The sequence below is a fragment of the Notechis scutatus genome, chromosome 5 (assembly GCF_049901735.1).
Source record: "Notechis scutatus isolate UNSWTSFEM ecotype Mainland chromosome 5, rNotScu1.2, whole genome shotgun sequence".
Lineage (NCBI taxonomy): Eukaryota > Metazoa > Chordata > Lepidosauria > Squamata > Elapidae > Notechis > Notechis scutatus.
This window is the reverse complement of record NC_142013.1, coordinates 23987593-24010595: the sequence shown is the minus strand read 5'-3', so window position 1 is coordinate 24010595 and position 23003 is coordinate 23987593. Positions and strand designations below refer to the sequence as shown.

Below are 23003 nucleotides of genomic sequence, written 5' to 3'. Positions count from 1 at the left end.
CTACCAGTACTCCAGAACTGGTCAAAACCTGCTGAAGACCCTCTTCTGTGGAAGACCCTTCTGTTTTTACCTGAGTCACCCAGTCTCCGTGAACTTTCCAACGGATGTAAGTGACATTTGGAGAAAGTATAGCACTCTCAAGTCTTATATTAGGGAGATTTTCCACTTTGGGCAGCTTCTTCCATGTCCTGAAACACATCAAGAAAATACAATTGTATCATTTCATCTGAAATATCTCTACCAGGCAGGAATTACAAATTGCCAACTGAATGCTTCCTGTTACCTCAATTGATATTTGGGCTTTTGTAAGCACTTACCTCAGGGTCTCACCCACAGAATATAACTGCAAGATATTGACACATCCCTACAACAAAGCAAGGGGGAAAAAACACAAAGATATATTCATGCTATCTTATAAGATTACAAAATTATAAGTTATAAAATTCTGGTCAGGTGCTGAAAGCAAATTGAAAGGCCACAATTATGCATCTTTATTACGTGAGGCATTGTGTAATTCAAAGTTTTGAAAGTGATTTTAAAACTCTAATGACTCGAGACCAGAATATTACAAGGAGGAATGTTTCTTTCCATATACAGGTAGTACTCAACTTATGACTGGTTGCTTAGAGACCATCTGAAGAATACTTTCAACTTAGGATTTGAAGTTTCAATGGCTGCCCCCCTCCATGGTCACATGACTGTACTTCTGGCGCTTAGCAACTGAGCCACATTTATGGCTGTTTGGAGCATCCCACAATCACGCGATAAGGTTTTACAACAATTTTGCTGAAAACCAGCATTAACTTCTGGTTTTTGACAAAACTGCATCTGTAGCAAACCATTAGTTCACTTAATAACTGCAACACTCACTCAATGATCGCTATAAAAAGACTGTCAAATTGGGCTGGCTACATGACTAACCCACTACACAACCATGTTATGACCATAATAGGCAGGCTTCATTATGGACATAACTCAAGGACTACCTGTATAACTTGTGAGTTATTCAGTTAATGGTTGCATTTACTGAAGTATAATGTCCAAATCATAAGAAGTAATCAGTTCATTATATTCTGCTTTGGTCAGACCCTCGACCTTGAATACTGTGTTCAGTTCTGGGCATCGCATTTCAGGAAACTTGGAGTGAAGTTCAGAGAAGGGTAATAAAAATGGAAATAAAAACTAAGCTATATGAAAAGAGATTGAGGAAGTTGGGTATATTTAACTGTAAGAGAAAAAAGAAAAACAAACTCGGCAGAGATATTGTATGATACTCTTTTTCAAATGCCTGAAAGGATGGAAGAAAGTAAAAACTTGTTCTTTTTTTTTAGAATGCAGAGTATTTAAATTACAGGAAGAGGAAGGATTTCCTGAAAGTTAGGAAAAGCTTCCTATCAAAGGTGGGCTACCATTCTTTGGATGTATTTAAGTACACTCTAGTCAACCATTTGTTCAGGATTCTTTCATTTAGATTCATGCAATAAGCATCACTTTGGATCTAATCTAACTTCTCTCTTCACCCTACTACATAATTCTTGATTATACCTTTAGAAATAAATATCACACTTCTGTTTGTTTTCTTTTCTCAGAGCATTTTTAGAATGCATACCTGGTCATCTCCATAAAGAATCATGCATTCATCATGATCTGTGTAGCTGAAAATGAGGTAAAGAAGAAAATGAAGAATTTTTTGTCCCTCATAAATAAATTTCATACAATTTTTCAAGGGAATCAGAATCCTACAAGTATATAAATGAAATCTAAACAAGATGGCAATTCTTCAAACCCTTAAAAACAGCTAGGCATAGAGAGGAGCCTAGAATGCAGATATGCATTCTGATGCTTATGACATCCGTACATCAGAAGATCTGTAAGCAAATTGTAATCAGTTTCATCTGAATATGCTTTGCACAAAGGGTAGCAATGTGCAATCAAGACTTTCAATTCTGCAAATCATGTTAAACTACATTGAACTGAACAAAAGTCCTTGGTTGCATATCTTCCTGCCAACGGAGAAAGTCTGAGATGAATGAGAATGAGCCAACATTGTACACTTCTCCTCAGAACAGAGTAAGGCTAACGTGCTTTGAAAATGATTCAGAAGGGGTGCTTTGAACCCCATGAAAGGCTAGCACCCCCCTCTGCTACTTATTAAAGTGACCTACTTTTCTTCAGGCTTCTGTATAAGCTTAAAAATGCCTTAAGAACTGCCTCATTAAAACAATTCTTAAAGTAACCACTATCTTTTTTTTCCAGTTTGAGCAAGAAATCTAACAAAGGATAAGTTGATTTTATAACCAGCAGGGGACTGTTACGCTCATGAAAAATTCACAGGATGTCCTCTGAATTATTTTCTAAATGTGCATAATCATGCACAGAGATTTTGAACAGGACTTTTGGAATATTGACATTTTAACTACCCTCAAAACGATGCTATAGAGCACTGCACACCAGAACAACCAGACACAAGAGTTTTTTCCTGAACGCCATCACTCTGCTAAACAACTAATTTCCTTAACACTGTCAAACTATTTACTAAGTCTGCATTACCATTACTATTACTATTCATCTTCTCATCCTTCCTTTCATCCATCTCCTCCTACTTATGATGCATGAATGTAACTTTGTTGCTTGTATCCTTATGATTTTTAATTGACTGTTTACTAGTATAATTTGATTTGATTTGATCACTTATTATTATGTTTCCTAGTATGATTTGATTGCTTATTTGTACCTTTTGACTATTATTAAATGTTATACCTATGATTCCTGACAAATGTATTTCTTTTTCTTTTTATGAACACTGAGAGCATTTATACCAAAGACAAATTCCTTGTGTGTCCAATCACACTTGGCCAATAAAGAATTCTATTCTGTTCTGTTCTGTTCTGTTCTGTTCTAACCTCTAAGATCCTGGCCTGTTATAATGGTTCTCGTGCTTACAGGTTCCCATAATTTTCTGAAGCCTAATTATGAAAAGATAGTTAATGCTATAATGATGTTGAGCTTTATCTCATAAGTGCAAGTCCTGTGGTTCTCTGGACACTACTGAACTATCGTTTCAACTAATGTTAGTTAGTGTGGCCAGAATGCCAGCACAGCCACAGGAAATCTGTTTCCCTAACCTTCATGACTATTGGAGCCCTCTGTGTACCCAAACAGTTGACGCAGCAACATTTTGGGACATTATGGGAAAATTAAAAGAATGTCTTCTGATGGTTGCTGACCAACTTAAGGAAAGCAAAAGCAAAAAAAAAAAAAAAAAATCATAACCAGAGAAATGTATTGCATCACTGACCTTCCACAACTATATAAGAGTACCAAATGCCAAAACAGAGCACTGTAATAGATCTAGTGCACTGGTGGGATTCAATTTTTTTTACTACCAGTTCTGTGGGCATGGCTTGGTGGGCATGGCAGGGGAAGGATACTGCAAAATCCCCATTCCCTCCCCACCCCACTAACCTGCTTTTCAGCTCCGTTCTCCTGTGCAGAGCAACATATGAAGACCCAGCTGATCAGCTGGGTCTTGGAAGGGAGGCAGAGAATAGATGGGGCGGGGACAGTCAGAGGTGGTATTTGCTGGTTCTCCGAACTACTCAAAATTTCTGCCACCAGTTCTCCAGAACCTGTCAAAACCTCCTGAATATCACCTCTGATCTAGTGTCATATATAATAATACACAATCATTACGCGATGATAAATGGTAGATGATAGGGATTTGTATTGGCTTACCAGTAATCTAGATTCAAAGGTATAGCTTCCAAACCACTAATCTGAACATAGGGTTCAAAGTTGGAGCTTTCATAAAACTGAAGTTCACGATCCCTGTCACAAGTTAAAATATGATCAGATGTTAACATCACAGACTTTATAGACATACTTTTCCCATAAGTAAGACAAACAGTGGTAAACAATAGCTGTAGACAAGGATTAGTTAGGGTTAATTTCAAAATGGATTGGAAATAAAACCAATTTCATAATGTCATTAAATATTTGAGACAGCATAATTGGGCGCATACTGTATGGTTCTATTTATGTTCAGATGGATGATATTCTGACATTTGTGTCATCATATAATCATGCAAATGATGCAATTTATGTATTTGCACCAGAGGCCACGATATTAATAATACATTATTAATCATTCATGTGATGATGTTAGGAAGCGCATATTGTAATTTTGTTTTTGCTGTGGCTCTTTCCACACGCTCCTCCTAGCAGTTTTGCTATGAGAAAAATGTAAGTGGTTTTAGTGAAAGAGATGATGTGAGTTTTGTAAAATTGGATATTTGATTCCATCTTCTTCCAAAGTTTCAGAATTCAGCTTTAAAGGGGGATTAAACAGAAACGAACCTAAGACATTGGATGGTTTGTTTCATTTGATTTAGTGTTGTGTGTATCCACTTATTCTGGATTGCACATCGTCTGATATTTCCTTACATGAAAATAGAAGACTTCTATAATTATAAAAGTTATTGTTTCATTTAGTTAAACTGTTAATTATGATTTAGTGTCCCCATACCACCACTCTTATTCTCTACATTCAGGAGAAGTTGGAAAATGATGCATGATTGTTTGGGCTTCTGCTAACTCTAAAAATCGGGGGGGGAGAAAGAATAAAAAACTGTGCAGCAACAAAACTCTTGTCAATTTCAGCTCTTCTCCTTTGTCTGGGTTACTGAGGGCCTAGATGCAAAGCCTAAATGGCAGCATTTCCTTTACAGCAGCAAGAGGTGCATCCATTAATGAAATGAACCCTAGGTCACATCCACATAGCTGTTTTGACTGCTTTGTCCGTGTCCCATAGAGGCAAGAAATCATGCCATCCAAATGTTGTTGCCTTCACAAACAGGTTGTACTACATACTCAGGGTGAGTCTATGCTGTGTTGCTGTCTAGATGGCTTTTAATGTTCTACATTCAAAGAGTTGTGGCTGTTGGTTTCCTTGGCTAAAATTCCAGCCTCACTCAGCAACATCCACCTCAAGAGGAATCTCCTCCAGCTGGCATGAACAATATTCTAGTTACTCATGCACTGCTATTTTTTTCCCATTTTCCTGTCCTGTTACAACATCCACTGACTGACATTAAAACATAATGGTACAAGCTTTGCTCACAACCTGTACCCAACTTGAAATTTTTACCATATCCTGTAGCCATTGCTGTGTTCCAGTAAATGTCCCTCCCAATGTTCTGCAGTAAAAGGAAATGATCAATCAGGTTAGTGGTGTGTACCTGTCAACAGTGGTGTCCCCCAAGGCAGTGTTCTAGGACCAACTCTTTTCATACTCTACATAAATGACCTCTGTGATCATATCAAGAGCAACTGCGTTCTCTTCGCTGATGATGTAAAGCTATTCAACACCACAGACAATACTGCTACCCTTCAAAAAGACCTTGACTATGTATCAGAATGGTCAAACAAATGGCAACTTCAAATCTTAACAAATAAATGCTCTGTCCTACATATTGGCAAAAAAAATCAGAAAATAAAATACAGGCTGAATAGTCAAGACCTTGTTGATGATCCAAACTCTGTCAAGGATCTTGGAGTACTCATCTCAAATGACCTAAGTGCTAGAGCCCACTGTAACTACATAGCCAAAAAGGCATTAAGAGTTGTTAACCTAATCTTACATAGCTTTTTCTCTGGTGATATTACACTAATAACTAGAGCATACAAAACATTTGCTAGACTAATACTCGAATACAGCTCATCAGTCTGGAACCCACATTACGTATCTGATATTAACACAGTTGAGAAAGTCCAGAAATATTTCACAAGAAGAGTTCTCCACTCCTCTACTCGTTGCAGAATATCTTATGCCACCAGACTCGAAATTCTAGACCTAGAAAACCTAGAACTACGCCGCCTTCGGTCCAATCTAAGTATAGTATATAAAATCATACATTGCAATGTCCTACCTGTCAATGAATACTTCAGCTTCAACCATAACAACACTAGAGCAAATAATAGATACAAACTCAACACCAAACTTGATTGCAGGAAATATGACTTCAGCAACAGAGTGGTCAATGTCCTGCACCAAACTTGATTGCAGGAAATACGACTTCAGCAACAGAGTGGTCAATGTCTGGAATACTCTACCTGATTCTGGTTTTTTTCCCCAAATCCCAAAAACTTTAACCTTAGACTGTCTACTATTGACCTCACCCCTTTCCTAAGAGGTCTGTAGGGGACGTGCATAAGCGCACCAACGTGCCTACCATCCCTGTCCTATTGTTTCTTTTATATATTTTTTCTTTTTCTTTTATGTATCCATGTATTCATAACTACATTATCTTGTAAGCAATTCACAAATAAAAACAAATAAAATAAATAAAAATAAATAAATACTAACCCAGTTCCCAGAATTAGTTTATTGTAGGGTGTCATGACAGTAAAATCCATCAGCCACTTAGATTTTCTGTGAATTTTCTCCTACAAAGAGGAGAAACAGTTAAAATTCAGCTGACATTTCTGAATCATTAATCAGCAACTCTTCTTTCAAAATCAAAATAAATTTAAAAAATCACTTGGATATTGGAAAAAGCAGAGAGGGCATGGCTGTACAGAGAGAATAATAAGGGAAATATTTTTAAGAAGAAATTCTTCTTTTGGTTTTCTATTGCTGCTTTTAACTCGGGCCACGTAATATCTCTAATTAACATTTCCTTCATCTCCTTAATTATTTTATCTCTAGTAATACCCAAATAGTTTCTTATCATATCCTCATTTACCTCCTTTTTTAAATAAAGATCTTCAAAAAATTTACATGCAATTTCTTTTTTCTGTTCTATCCCTTGTTGGGCATCCCCGTTCTCATCTATTAATTGGTAGATCAATCTTTTTTGTTTTTCTTTTTTAAGTTTATAGGCCAACCACCTTCCTGGTTTATTGGCCTGTTCAAAAAATATCTGTCTGGCTGTATTTAACTTTGAGGCCATTCCTTCTTGTTCGATTAAATTTAATTTATGTTTAGTTATTATCATCTGTTTTTTCAATTTGCAATCTTTTGGGGTGTTTTGCAGGTGAATTTCTAATTCTTTGATTCTTTGTTCTAATTTATTTTGTTAAATATGTTAATTATGCCCAACAAAATAAATTAGGACACAGTCACTTTTCAAAGGGGATCTTTTGGTATCTTCCTTCGGTAACAGCTGTTGGGAGGGCATTGAATCTGGCCAAGGATAAAGCCCTAGCAAATTCTAGAATTGTCATGTAACTAAGGTATCTGGCTGGCTGGAGAAGGCATGCTTAAGACATTTTTTTTAAGTAGAGCTGGTAAATCTGCTTGGAACTCTAAATCAATGGACAGTGATATAACATTAGGTACTGCCCATAGTGTGATAGCTGGCCATGAAAAGCCATAAAGTTGCATTGGCTCATTAACTCCTTTCTAAGGACCAGAGCATACAACATCACCCCCAATTCAACCCCAATCTGTGGTGAAGTCAACTTCTGGCTTTTCTTGCTCTGCATCAAAAATAACATTTTCTGACTTATGCTGGCACCAGCAATCCAAGTAGTTGAGCTGCAATACTTCCTTCTGTTACATGCAATGCCTCCACTTCTATTGGCTAACGTGTGAACCAATAAACTTTTGAAAGGATGGAGTATTTTCTTTAGCATGCACATAATATAATCTTGATGAAAATAGAAAGCGTTCTTCCATTTTTCCTTAGAAGCCAAAGGTATAGGAAGAGTGCCAACATTGGTGTTTTTATATTATTTTTTCTTGCAGTCCACCAAAAAAAAATATTCAAGGAAAAGAAAATAATTAGTGGGAGGAGTAAGGAAGAAGAGGATCCATTGGTGTTGGTAGAGGCAACTGGTTTTCTATTGGGATATGTGGCAATCACTGTGAGGCTAAAGTGAAGAAAGAATACATAAAGGTATTTCATAAGCCAGCTTCATTTCTAGCCTCAGATATGAAGAAATTTGCTTGAGACTCAAATCGGGAAAGGCTGTGGTGCAAAAAGTCACGTAAAAATCATTTCAAAGAGATGAGACAATAGTCCTTCCTAATCCAGTGGATATCAGATGTAATGCAATGCAATTTCCTTCAGCACCAGCAAACATCTGGAAGGTCATATTGGAAAAGGCTGTATGAAGAGCCAAGAGAGGTGGGGATTCTGCTTAAGCAGGAAGATCTTTTAAAATGCAATCTCATCAAGACAGAACGCAGTACAAATGAAAACAAATAGAACTATATTCCTAAATAGTGCAAAATAAAAATATGTGACATACAAACACCATCTTGCTTCGTTTGAGCTTAAATTCTGGTGACCAGAAGGAAATTTGCCCATCTTCTTGTGCTGTTATTAATGTGCTATCCACCAGGGAGCAAATACGCAGCACAGGCTCCCCATGAGGGATCTCTTGCATTGTAGCAGGAAGTGAAAAGGCGACCTCCTTCAAGCGCATAGATGAGCTGTCCAGTTCAGCATATTCTATCTGCAAGTATGTGCAGAAATCATGCTGCATCGAGAAAAAGAGACAGTTATTATCCTGGTGTCTGTGCATGCAAATTCAGAACTGAATCCTTCAGTACCCAATAGGCTTATTCCCAAGCGAACATTGAGCTAAATTTTCCATCCTTAAAACATGCCACATAAAAGCTATGTAACATTTGACAAGTAATGTTACTAACTTATGGAGCATGGTGCTATACATATTTACAGAAGGAACAAAACCTTTGTCCTTGTACTAATTTCAGTACCTCCACATACACTGTAGTGCCATTTATTTCCAACACTTTCAATCAAGTGTTTAAGCTACTTGTGTTTCAAATCAGAAACATCTGCCATTTTATTTTTATTTATTTAACACTTTTCTAATGTTGCCACAATCAAGGATACTTCTGCTAATTCACATTTTAAAAAAGATTTCTTGTTTTGTTGAGGCCAAATGCTTGACTACATCTCATCTACTTTTCCATTAAGCAAAATATGTATCTACCCACTGAATGTTGCCTGTTGCCAAATAGTCTATTTTCATGAACAGTTTTTCCACTTCTTCATCAGTCTATAAAAAGAAAAAATGAGCATTGAAATTTCATGAAATACATTTTGTTGGAGCTCACTGTTCCATCCCCCCCCCCCCCATTTGATGAAGCACCTTAAAACAGGGCGGGAAGAAAGGCATATAATTTTCCATCACCATCCTCTTTTTACTTATAACTTTTGCTACATGTAAAAATATCCCAAGTAATTTCAAACTACTTGCTTACTGCATTATGTGATTCCACGCATGTCTTTAATATGTGCTTGAAGCTTTCTGCATCCACAGATTTATGTCCACTTGTTTCCAATCCCTGGAGGCAAATAAAGCAGCAAAACATTATTAAGCATTAGTATAGAGCAGTAGATATGGCAAAATGTTAGCTTTTAGGTTTTCAAATCCATAGTTTTGTTCTTCTGTCACTTTTTTCTTTCTTTCCGAATAATTCAAACATGAGAGCAATGTTAAATGTAAAACTAAAGTACCACAACGTCAATATTTTCTTCATCAGAAATGAGATACTGTGAAGAAATGTACAGCTGAAGAAGGAGTGGGGAAATGTTGGCAGTAGCACTGCAGCTTCCCATGGAGAAAGCAGTGCATTTCAAACAAGGGATCAAGGCAAGAGTCTGTGTAGTTCTGAACTAGATGGGGAGGAAGGAAAAGATTCAGGGTAGCCACACCCTAGAATCTCCCAAGTATATCAATTAGGTTAGAAGTTTATAGCTTTAATCTGGCAAGATTCTGTCTATTAGATATAAGCAAATACAGAACTGGATTCACTATGTCGTCTTTGGGCTGAGGCCTGACAGGTACAGCAGACTCCAGGAATTCAAGAGGGATTCTGATCCACTTTCACTATAAGTAAGGTGACTCTGTTTCTCTACCAAAGTTACATATCTTGGTTTCTATCTCTATTGATACTTTTACCTGCCTCAACAGCTCACTCAATAAATCATGCCATCTGATGAGAACAACTCTTGTGATCTTTATTGTTTCTGGTCCTGGATAAAAAGACATCCACTCGCCTGGACCTTCTTTCCACCTGACTGTAGAGGCCTTCAGTAAGTAGGTGGAACATTTTCTTCAGGCCTGTGGCAGATAATGAGCTGCCCCTTTTACAGCCAATGCCAAAGCAGAGAGGAAGACTCCAGTGACAGATTAATGGTTATATTAAATTTTGCTCTGGTTTTTGTAATATTACATGTTTTAATAACAGAATAATAGAGTTGGAAGGGAGCTTGGAGTCTTCTAGTCCAGGGGTCTCCAACCTTAGCAACTTTAAGACTTGTGGACTTTAACTCCCAGAATTCCTCAGCTAGCTCTGCTGGCTGAAGTCCACAAGTCTTAAAGTTGCCAAGGTTGGAGACCCCTGTTCTAGTCCAACCCTGCTCAAGCAGGAGACCCTATACCATTTCAGACAAATGGTTGTCCAATCTCTTTTTGAAAACCCCCAGTGTTGGAGCACTCACAACTTCTAGAGGCAAGTTGTTCCACTGATTAATTGTTCTCACTGTCAGGAAATTTCTCCTTAATGTTAGGTTCTTTCTCTCCTCGATTAGTTTCTATTCACTGTTTTGTGTCCTGCCGTCAGGTCCTTTGTGCAATAGATTGAACCCCTCTTCTTTGTGGCAGCCTCTTAGATATTGGAACACCGCTATCATATCATTCCCTAGTCCTTCTTTTCATTAAACTAGACATACCCCAATCCCTGTAACTTTCCCTTGTATGTTTTAGCTTCCATTCCCCTAATCATCTTTGCTGCTACCAAAGGTGCTTTTTCAAGAGGCAACTGGACTTTCTGGTTTTTCTTTGAAGACATTTCACTTCTCATTCAAGAAACTTCTTCAGCTCTGACTGGATGATGGGGAATGGAAGGATTTATATTCCTCGCAGACAGCAAGTCATTTGCATTCTTTTAGCAAGTCATTAAGGCCAACTGGAGGTTTATCTATGTCATCAGGGTCATCTGAGTGGTGCAAATGGGTATGGAGATGTCGTATCCCTCCCCTTCTGTTGAGAGAGGACTGTTCAATTTTGACATAGATGGCCTCTTTGATTCTCTTCAAAGAAAATCCAGAAAGTCCAGTTGCCTCTTGAAAAAGCATCTTTGAGACAGCCATGACCTAGATGACTGAGAATCTCCATAGACATATTTGCTGCTATTCCCTGCATTCCTTCTACAATTTCAACATTAATTGACATATTAACTCCTGAACATTTTTCACAGAGAGGAACTTATTCAGTCATGTTATACTGAGTCACTGTTATAAGATGGGCAGCAATAAGTCTCAGCTGAGAGCAGTGGAAAAAGTTGGGAGGTGACTGGAGTGAGTAGAGGAAAAGGTATCCTAAATTTGTTTGAACTTTTTCAGCCTATTTTGTGGTAAAGGAAGGAGAAAGCCATTTTTCTTCTCTTGCATTTTATTTTCTCTGTGTTACCCAATTGGGCTTTTTTGAGTAGCTCAAGTCCTTTTGAGATTTGATCGAGCTCTAGATCAAAGAGTTATCGCAAATGCACTCTGATATTTGAACAAGACTGAAAACAAAATTTATTAAATTAGTCATGTCTTAGACTGCACAGATTGCTCAGTTCAATTTTGAGTAATATTTTATATTTATTTATTAAATTTATATGCCATCCAAAGTGAATACAGGTAGTGACCATTCAAAGTTACAATGGCACTGAAAAAAGTGACTTATGACCATTTTTGACACGTTGCAGCATCCCCGTGATAACATAATAATAATTCAGATCCTTGGCAACTTACAAATTTACAAGCACTTCAGTCCCAATTAATCTAAGTAATGTATGCTCCATCTGTAGCAAATATGAAAACAATAAAATAGCAATTCTTAATCATCATTCATCCTATTATGCCAAGAAAACACTTGCCAGTATAGGCAATCACATACTGCAAGGATTATGTTACTTTCTTGCTTGACATACATCTTTTGACAATGAATTTTTCAAGAATGAATACTTTCTTTCATCATCACCTTATATTAAAATCAAATCAATTCCAAAGCATAAATATTTTATATCAGACCAACATTTTTAATCAATAAATGTCTTTAATCTATGTTTTCCAATGGGATAACGTCTACAAATTTTCTCAACTTAGATCCTCCCACATATGTTGCAACTGCAACATCAAAAATTTCCATGCAGAGATTATTATAATTACTTTGACACCAATCATTTAATAGGATGACTGTACCTGAAAGGCTGTGTATAGTTTCTGCAGCTGATCAAGTGTAATCTGCTGTTCAATCTTGCCAAGACAAAGAGCAAGATGGATTAATGCAAACATTGTATGGTACACAACTGAATTTCTGAGAGAAGTTTCTGGTTTGATGTCTTGAATCAATATTTAATATCTGCCACAAATGCATTTAGTCCTCTCTCACAGCATCAGGAAGAATATACTCTTAAAAGGCAAGTAACAACATAGAAGTAATACATGACAACAGGATATAAATGCAAAATAAATAAACCCCCAAATGTTCAACTCTGTCCCTCTGAGCTAAGGTTTCAGATGTTTTAGAGAAATATAAAGCACCATTAATACAGAATGTATCCAAAAGGAAGTAGAATATGAGAAAATGATTTAGCAGAGAGTGAATTAAGTTTTCCTTCATTATAACAGTTTTATTATTAAAATACGAGTTCAGCAACAGAGTGGTCAACACCTGGAATGCTCCACCCAACTCCATTGTTACAGCCTCAACCCCTCCCAGCTTCAACCTCAAACTGTCTACCGTGGACCTCACCCCATTCCTAAGAGATCCTTAAACGATCTCTCATCCCTTGATTGGCAATCTCTATTCACTGGATGCAATACCGTTGAAGACCATTACAACATATTTTTACTTGAAGTCAAAAGAGTCATCAAACTATATGTTCCAACAACAACTCCCAAAACAAAACAAAAAAGCAGATTACCCATATCAATAAGGAAACTTCAATCCAAAAAGAGATCACTCTGGCGGAAAAACAAATCTGGTCACGCTGCCAATTTCAAAAACCGATACAAAAATTTATGCCACCAGATAAAGACCGAATGCACCAATTATCACATTAAACAAGAGGAAAACCTTCTAAGCACCAATTCCACCCGTGCTTTTACAATTTTGTAAACCACAAACTAAAAGACTCAAGGTCCATCCCTCCTTGGTAGGACCTGATGGTAAATACTGCAACGACGACACCATTAAAGCCAACATCTTTAACACATTCTTCGGCTCAGTATTTGTCAACAGCAATGGATCATGCCCAGTATTTCCTAGCCGTACCACAGATAACAACAATGATCTAATACATATCGATTTCACAGAAGACAATGTTAAAAATTACTACGCAATCTAAAACCATCTCTATCTATTGGACCGGATGGAATATGTGCCTACTTCTTGAAAGCTATCCACTGCCATAGCCAAACCTCTAAGCATAATCTTTGAAAAATCTTTCAGGACCAGCTCCTTGCCTAACCTATGGTCACAAGCCACAGTCATCCCCATCTTCAAAAAGGGAGACCCAAGCCTAGTTGAAAATTACAGGCCAATCTCCTTATGCTGCAGTCACCTGTAAAGTCATGGAATCAATTATTAACCAATCCATCATCCTCCACTTAGAGACAAACAACCTACTCTCAATAAACAATTTGGTTTCAGAAAAAACTATCCTGTAATCTGCAACTCTTACACTGCAAAAACATATGGACGACACAACTCGACCAAGGCAAAGCAATAGACGCAATCTACATAGACTTCTGTAAAGCCTTTGATTCAGTGGTACACGACAAACTACTCCTAAAAATAAAATCCTATGGTATCTCTGGACAACTGAATAACTGGATAGAAGCATTCCTGTCAAACAGACAACAAATGGTCAAAATCGGAGCGTCCTATCAAATCCAGTACCTGTCAATAGTGGTGTCCCCAGGGCAGTGTTCTAGGACCAACTCTCTTCATACTCTACATAAATGACCTCTGTGATCATATTAAGAGCAATTGCGTTCTCTTCGCTGATGATGTAAAGCTGTTCAATACCACAGACAATACTGCTACCCTACAAAAAGATCTTGACTATGTATCTGAATGGTCAAACAAATGGCAACTTCAAATCTCAACAAATAAATGCTCTGTCCTACATATTGGCAAAAAAAATCAGAAAATAAAATACAAGCTGAATAGCCAAGATCTTGTTGATGACCCAAGCTCTGTAAAGGACCTTGGAATACCCACCTCTAATGATCTAAGTGCTAGAGCCCACTGCAACTACATAGCCAAAAAGGCATTAAGAGTTGTTAACCTAATCCTACGTAGCTTTTCTCTGGTAATATCACACTACTAACCAGAGCATACAAAACATTTGCTAGACCAATACTCGAATACAGTTCATCAGTCTGGAACCCTCATTACGTATCTGATATTAACACAATTGAGAAAGTCCAGAAATATTTCTCAAGAAGAGTTCTCCACTCTTCTACTCGTTGTAGAATACCTTATGCCACCAGACTTGAAATTCTAGAACTAGAAAATCTTGAATTACGCCGCTTCGGGTCTGACTTAAGCATGGTATATAAAATCATACATTGCAATGTCCTACCTGTCAATGAATACTTCAGCTTCAACCATAACAACACAAGAGCACACAATAGATACAAACTCAAAGTAAACCGCACCAAACTTGATTGCAGGAAATACGACTTCAGCAATAGAGTGGTCAATGTCTGGAATACTCTACCCGACTCTGTAGTCTCTTCCCAAACCCCAAAAACTTTAACCTTAGACTGTCTACTATTGACCTCACCCCTTTCCTAAGAGGTCTGTAGGGGCGTGCATAAGCGCACCAACGTGCTACCGTCCCTGTCCTATTGTTTCTCTTATTCTTTTATTTTTCTTATATGTACCCATTTCATGTATTCACCACTATGTATACACTTATACTTATTATCTTGTAAACAATTGGCAAATCAAATAAATAAATAAATAAATTTTAGGACTAAAAAAAAGGGGGCGTGCATAAGTGTGCCTACCATCCCTGTCTTACTGTCCCCATTTATCTGCATTTACTTCCTTTGTTCATGTTTATGTTTATACCTGTACTTGTTATTTTGTACATGTTTGACAAACAAATAAAATAAAATAATATTTACGTGCCTTCAGCTGGATATATACAGATCATCACTGAGCAACATAGGCAACAAAACATATTTCATACCCTTGAATGGTAGGCCCAGTGTCTCCGTCCCATCCCCAAACTGATAATATTTTAAAGTAGAAAAATAGATACAGGTCGCCATATCTTTGCTTTGTATTTCAGTGGTTGGTTTTGAACAGACCGCAGTGCCAATTCTGTGGCATCTCCATGGAGACTGAAATGTATGCTACAGTCCTAAATAACCTGGTAAAAACATATAGCATGACATAAAATATGTGCCTCAGTTTTCACCTGACTTCTAAGCAACTTCTAAGCAGATGATTTCTGTACAAAGGACATTTGAATAATATTTTATATAACTCTTCAGAACCTTTAACTATGGAAAATCCTTATTAAGCTAACAAAGAGAACATGTTATACTTTGCCTTTCCAGTGGCTTCTGGAGGAATCGGTGCGGTGATGAATACTTTCGCTCTCTGAGATGTTTTCCATGAGTCCAATGGAGTGACTCCTTTGCTGCCGTTTCAGTAATTCCCTCACCAACCATTCTGGGGGCCTGGGAATATTCTTTTGACCTTCTGAGAAGCTGCCAATAGAAACTGGAGAGGCAGTTTGCAATCTGGGGCCTGCTAATGAAGTCTGTGCTCTTCCAAACAGAGAGTCTTTTGTCAATGTTGGCTCTGTTAGCTCATTCAGAATGCTGTCCAAGCACAAAAAACAGAAGGTGACCATATGGGAAATGATATTATTGTTCATTCATTATTAACTAGTTTTGGGAATAATAGTAACAAAAGGAGTAAAGTTCCAGACTGGGGTTAGAGTTAATTCTCTTTGACACAATGAAACAGTGTTTGTTTTTTTTTTCATGCACAAATTACAATTATTCAACTAACAATTAAAGATGCCTGAGGTATTAAAAGGTGAAGTGACTTTCTAAAATTTGGACTAAAAAGCTGCAGATAACAAAGCCAGAAAGAATGACAGAGGAAGAAGGAAGAAAGGTTCATTCATTATAGACACTTTCTATGTCAGCAATTTCTAAGAGTTTCTGTATGTCTATTTATACAGTTTTGGAAATTATTTAATTTGTATGGATTCTTACTGGTTTATAAGAATACTCATAACATCAAATTAAACGCGTAACCTAAAAACCAACACAACATCCCAAAACCATACAAGTATGCATTAACAGTTCTACAAAAGAGCTCCAGTTTGACTGACTACCTGAATTTTAACGGGGGGAATGAGATAAAATATTCTGAAGATAGAATATTTCATAGATGGAAAATACAACCACATGTTCTTTTATGATCCGTGTCCCTGATCTTGCAGAGCTGAGCAGAGCATGATGATTAGGTGTATGTACTTGCAAAGCCATGAGTATTTCCTTTCCTGAAATGGCTGACCCCAATTTCTTCTGCTGTGTCCCCCAACCCATCCCAACTGAAGTGCATCTGCCTACCAACTCTCCAACCACTTGAACCTACTTGGCAGGGATTGGACTTGATAACCTAAGCTCTCTTTTTCAACTCTATCATTCTTTCATTCTAAGCTAAAATAATAAAGCAGTTATATGTTTCTTAGTTTTTATGGCACTTCAAAGCTCTTGCTCTCTTTTGTTGCAGGATTAATGTGAAATCTCCTCCAGAAACTTGTGCATTTAGATCAGAGACAAGGGATTTATCTACTCTGTAATGGCTTTTGCCTGACACTGGAGTCTTCTGCTCATATGCCTAAAGATCTTCAGCTTGCAAGGCCATAATGCAGGGTATATGCAGGGTAGCATGTTTTATGTCAAGGGATCACACTTGATCTTTAAGTGACGTTCTGACAGTTATGTTTCCAGATATGATCACAACTAGGAATGGAATGATGGTGATTTAAGTGAAATAAAGTTGAATTAATCATATATTTTCTTTTAATGAAAAGAAGGACTAGCGGTGACATTATAGCAGTGTTCCAATATCTCAGGGTTTGCCACAAAAAAGAAGGAGACAAGCTATTCTCCAAAGCACCTGAGGGCAGGACAAGGAGCAATAGGTGGAAACTAATAAAGGAGAGAAGCAACTAGAACTAAGGAGAAATTTCCTGATAGAACAATTAACCGATGGAACAACTTCCCTACAGAAGTTGTGAATTCTCCAACACTTGAAGTTTTTAAGAAGAGATTGGGCAACCTTTTGTCTGAAATGGTAGGATTTCCTGCCAAAGAAGGGGATTGGACTAGAGGAACTTCAAGGTCCCTTCCAACTCTATTCTATTCTATTCTATTCTATTCTATTCTATTCTATTCTATCCTATCCTATCCTATCCTATCCTATCCTATCCTATTCTTGTATATGTTTAGAATTTGGAATAAGATATTATTTTGTTATATAGCAATAGCACTTAGACTTACATACCACTTTATAGTGCTTTACAGCCCTCTCTAAGCAGGTTACAGAGTCAGCATATTGCCCCTAACAATCTGGGTCCTCATTTTACCCACCTTGGAAGGATGGAAGGCTCAGTCAACCTTGAGCCTTGGTGAGATTCGATCTGCCAAATTGCAGGCAGCTGGCTGCAGCAAAAGTAGCCTGCAGTACATCACTCTAACCATTGCACCACCGGGGCTCATATAGAGTTAATTAGGCTATAGTTTAGTAATTAAGCTACATTTTAACTAAGTTAATAATAATTTTCATGCAGATGAAATGGTGAATGACATGATCCACTTTCCTCTTGGTTTATATAAATCCCACATTATTATTTATCATCCACTATTATACTACTCGGCTCACTCAATTGCTTCTGCACTGTGTGTTCCTTTTCCTTTATAAAAATATCTTTGCTGTACTGATCTTGATGCATGTGCACCTTCTGTCCTAAACCCATGTTATTTATCTCAACCTTATCACCCTACTGAATAGAGGAGTAACTTTTCAAAATAAAAGTTCAGTTGTTGAATTCCAAGAAGAGACATCCCTGAGCAGGCATCTTCAGGAGCTAAAAACAGATCACCCTCCTACATTTATGTAAAAGTACTTAAGTCAAGATAAATCAGAATAGGATAGGCACTTGATGTAGACATGACTGGGAAGGGTCTATATTCCAACTGGCCCAAGAAGGGGTTCACCTCAAATCTTTTTCAGTTTTATCTACAGAAAGAATATTTGAGTATACATTCTTCTGTAATTTATATTACTTTAATAAATTACTGGCCTCTTTGCTCTATGAATATGTTTATTGTTTTGAATCCTAAATAAATCTACTGGTATCCAACTGGCCACTGGATGTCAGAACTCCTAATACTTGGGAATTTAATATTTTTCCCTTCTATTACAATTGAAAATTATAATTTGTCAGTAATTTGGCTCCTTAGGATTTCTCCAAAGGCTTTGCATCTCAAATGATATGGCAAACGTACATCTCCAGAACATTCACCTCCACTAGAAAACAATGGAACACAATGGATGGAGTATATGTTTCCTGGCTTCTCAGATCATGTGGATTTCTTAATGGCTAAACATATGATAACAAATAAAATTATGTATAGAGGAATGGGCTGAATTCTCTTTAGTTTTGATTATGGTTTCCTTAGATGAACCTTTTTAAATGCACAAGCTAGTTATCTGGATGAAAGCCAAACTAAAAATAAATATACACTATAGCTTTGTGGTGAGTGATAGTTTTAAACACTGTTCTCATGTTTTGTTTACTCTGTAATGTTGCTTGGTTACACTTAAGCTAGTTGCAAAGCTCAAGACATGATCTTCACTAAAATATCTCTGTGGTCTTTCTCTACTGGAGATTAATTATTCAAATATCCTGGAAAATACATTAAACCAAACTATATAGAAATGATTTTAAAATGGCAAAAATCTCCTTTGAGTTGAGTGTCATAGACAGATCTGTATATTTTTCTTATTAATACTATCAAAGGGCTTGTCATTTACTTTTTTTTAAAGGCCCATATAATAAAATTTCTCATTCACTGTAATTAACTAAAGCACATCTGATCACAGCACTAGTAAGAATATGAAACCCTAAGGTACGATTCACATATATGTGACATAATCATTCTATATAGTTTTGTTTATTCTTGCAGATACAGTACTTAACTGGGATGGGATGGGAATGGGAAGGTAATTTTCTTATTTTGTCCATATCAAAGCAACTTTGTCAGGCCTGACTGGCTCAAAGTCCTCCAATGAACTCCATTGGATATTTGGACTTAACATAGTTGAGCATGATATAACCATAGTTGAGCATGATATATTGTCTTCTATTGATTGTTGGCTAAGAATAGCTTATTGAACAAACCACGGGTTATGCAATTCTGTGAAAAGAGGAATGTGTAATGTATTTATATACAAAAGAGTAGAGGAAATCAATGTAACCTTGGAACTAAGCACATTGTATGGGCCCAACTCTTGAGATGTATACATCAAAACTGATTAGTTAGCCAAATTCTACAAAATATTATATTAGTAATATAACAATTCATATCAAGGTGGTTTTTGAAGGAGAAATGCTTATCCTTTTTGAAAGGCAGAGAATAATTCAAATATTAGAGGATGTTTATTTAGCCCTGTGTTAATTAAAAGAATTTGAGAAAATTACTGAACTTTTCCATCAATGAAATGGTGAAGGTTCACAGTTTTTAAAGGTAGTCATTAAATTTGCCCACTTTCTGAATAATTTTGTGAGACTGAGACTTTTCAAATAAAGAATGAATGATTAAATAAAATTCAACAACATAGACTAGTGGTGGCACAGTGGTTAGAATGCAATATTGCAGGCTAATTCAGCTCATTGCCTAGAGTTTGATCCTGACCGCCTCAAGGTTGACTCAGCCCTCCATCCTTCCCAGGTTGGTAAAATGACGATCCAGATTGTTGGGGGCAATAGGCTGATTCTATAAACCAGGGATCCCCAACCTTTTCGACGCCGCGGCCCGGTTCCGACATCAGCTGGGCGCCGCGGCCCGGTACCGGCGTCAACTGGGCGCCGCCATCTTTTATGACGAAAGGCGCTTCCGGTGACGTCACCGAAGCGCTGTTCGTCATAAAAGATGGCGGCGCTAGCGCTTCTGGTGAGCTTTTTCGGGTAGAAATGGCTTTCTACCCGGAAAAGCTCACCGAGCGCTGGCGCCGCCATCTTTTATGACGAAACAGCGCTTCCGGTGAGCTTTCTACCCGGAAAAGCTCACCAGAAGCGCTTTTTTACCAAAAAAAAGATGGCGGCGCCCAGCAACCAGCGGCCCGGTAAGGGTTGTTCCGCGGACCGGCGGTTGGGGACCCCTGCTATAAACCACTTAGAGAAGGCTGTAAAGCACTGTGAAGTGGTATATAAGACTAAGTGCTATTGGTATTGTTATAATAATATGTTGTATGTATTGCAAGTTGTCAATGGATAGGATTGTGTTACTGAATAACTGGCTCCCCACCCCCTTGTCCTAGAAAATTGTGATAGATCAGGGGTGAGTGGCAGCTCACCTCTTTAAAGGGTTCTGCTTATTCCTGAGTCAGAATGCCACTCCTGATTGAGATAAAATATGCAACAGAACAAGATTTGCCTTCCTTACAAAAATGCTTTTGCTGAGATGTGTACTCTTAGCAGGAATCCTGCAAAAGTTTTGTTAAATGATATTAAAAATATTCCCTCTGCTCTGTGAATTTAATCACCAGCAGGTCAGAAATCTAACATGCTTTCTTTGCAGGAACACAGCGGCTTTATTCTTTAAGTTTCTCCTGTGAGAGTAAGTCTTAGGTTATGCCATCAGAAAGTCCTTGGGAGACTGAATGTGATTATAATGCACTGCATCTTCTAAAAAAAAAAAAGAGCTATCCTACCTAAGAAGTGTTCACACTTTTCACTGAAGCTAAATCCACAGGTCAGCTGTGCATACTGACGAGATAGAATTGTGGAGGAATCATTGCTACGTAAAGAAGCCATAGTACCAGGCAGAGACAATTATAATTCCTACACAAGGAGAAAAACAAACACTAAACTCTAACAGCTTGGGTACCTTGACAACCACACAAGCATTCCAAACATGACTGCCTTTGTCAGCTGCAACTAAATCTTGTTTTGTGTGGGGAAAAAATAAAGGTAGCACAGTGTTTCTGTTTAATGTATAGAGACATAACACCTTCCTTTCCATTATTGCCCCTTACCTGGTCAGAATGGAGGTCTCTAACTTCCCAGAAGCAGAACTTGGTCGCACTTTTGTCCTCAGAGGCATTATAGAATCTGAATCGTTGTCTTCCTAATTCCAGTGGCTGAAATCTTGCATTTGTTTTTCGTTTATAAGGCAACAGCTTGTGCTTACTTCTATTCAGGAGTCTGGAACCTGCTGTTAGGTCTGTCTGCAATGCTCAGGTTACTGCAATCTTTGCACCTCCCTTAAGTCCCCAAACATCAAAGGAGGCGAAGCCTGGGAATAGTCCTAGCTACTGGTGGAGTTGTCACATGTATTTCAGAACATGTGTCTCCAAGTTATGACAACTTTCAAGAAGAACTACAGCAAATAGTCAGATATGATATATGACATATTATTTTTGGGATTTTTTCCTCAGATTTCCCACTACATTTGGTATGGATCAAATGGTCTCTTGATCCAGTTTTGCAACAGTTTGTTGTGTTGTGCTGCACTTCCTTCTGTTGGCTAAAGTTGGCAGGGATTGAAGTTGAACTTTAGACATGGTCTGCATAAGGGATCCAGAATGCAACATTGGACCAATGGATGTGTCTCGGTACACTGATGTAATGATGCTAGTTCACAAACTGAAAAGATTACCTGTATGTTTCTGGGTGCAATTAAAAGTGCTGATGGTCATTTATAAACTCCTTCACAGTCTGAGCTGAGGACTGGATACTTATGGGACCACCTCTCTCTCCCAATGGTTTCTCCCTGTCTGATTAGATCTGACAGGTTTGCATTACTTAATCAGTTTCACCAAAAAAGTGAGTTGAAAAAAGGGGCCAAAAACAGAAAAATGGTGGCCACAAGGATAAAATCAAAGCCCAGCCCTTTTATAGGCATTGTGACCTATGTAAAAAGAGGCAGGACTTCAGTCAATATCTGTGACTTTCATTGTGACTTTTTGGACCCCCTCCAATGAAGGAGAAAAATAATTTTTATGCCAATGAAAAAATACCTGTGTAAAAAAAAGCTACAAATCAGATGGTCATTTATACAAACCACGTGTACACAAATCAAATGCCTGGTGAACTCAGAATCTTTTAACTGGAACACAAATACGAAAATAACTCTAAATGATTCCAGAATGTCCTTTTCTCTTTTGGGTTACACAAGACATAGGAATGTGGCTTTGAAGCCTTTCCTACTTTTCTCAAGTATTGTTTCCTGTATTTCTGATAAAACAAAAATATGTGGAGAAATTCCAAAATGATTCATGAAAGACTTCTAGACAGAATATTTCAGCAATGTAAGAGAGTAGATAATCATTTCAAGATTCTTGTACATGTTTAAATAGTTTTATAAATCTGTGTAAGAATTGCAGTGAAAAATGTAGTCAACAGTTGATCTGAAAGGCATTTGCTCTGAAAATACTCTGAACAATAATTTTAATAGAATAACAGAGCAGAGTAACACAGTTGGAAGTGACCTGGGAGCCCAAGCAGGAGACCCTACCCCTTTTTGAACAAATGTCTGTCCAATCTGTTCTTAAAAATCTCCAGTGATCACCCACAACTTCTGAAGGCGAGTCATGTAAGGAAATTTCTCCTTAATTCTAGGTTGGATTTCTTTTTGATAAGTTTCCATGTGTTACTTATCTTGTCCTAAGGCACTTTGGAGAATAGGTTTCCCCTTCTTCGTGACAAC

The 23003-nt window shown here is 37.5% G+C and overlaps 1 protein-coding gene across 5 annotated transcripts in view; it reads right to left on the bottom strand.

The window, feature by feature from the left end:
• Positions 1-21518, bottom strand: part of LOC148130406 (cilia- and flagella-associated protein 337-like) — a 50072-nt gene extending 28554 nt beyond the window's left edge. For 2 of the 5 annotated variants that reach the window (XM_087966339.1, XM_087966341.1), the window contains exons 1-11: positions 21331-21517; positions 15593-15872; positions 12228-12281; positions 9236-9319; positions 8965-9030; positions 8254-8484; positions 6365-6444; positions 3736-3828; positions 1610-1655; positions 318-364; positions 71-188 (exon numbers count right to left, since the gene is read on the bottom strand). In XM_087966339.1, coding sequence (XP_087822465.1) covers positions 71-188; positions 318-364; positions 1610-1655; positions 3736-3828; positions 6365-6444; positions 8254-8484; positions 8965-9030; positions 9236-9319; positions 12228-12281; positions 15593-15872; positions 21331-21398 — 1167 coding nt within the window. In that variant the 5' untranslated portion in view covers positions 21399-21517. Of the gene's footprint in view, positions 1-70; positions 189-317; positions 365-1609; positions 1656-3735; positions 3829-6364; positions 6445-8253; positions 8485-8964; positions 9031-9235; positions 9320-12227; positions 12282-15592; positions 15873-21330 lie in introns of those variants that run through there. The other 3 variants (XM_087966338.1, XM_087966340.1, XM_087966342.1) reach the window with 3 other exon arrangements.
• Between the last annotated feature and the right edge of the window lie 1485 nt (positions 21519-23003).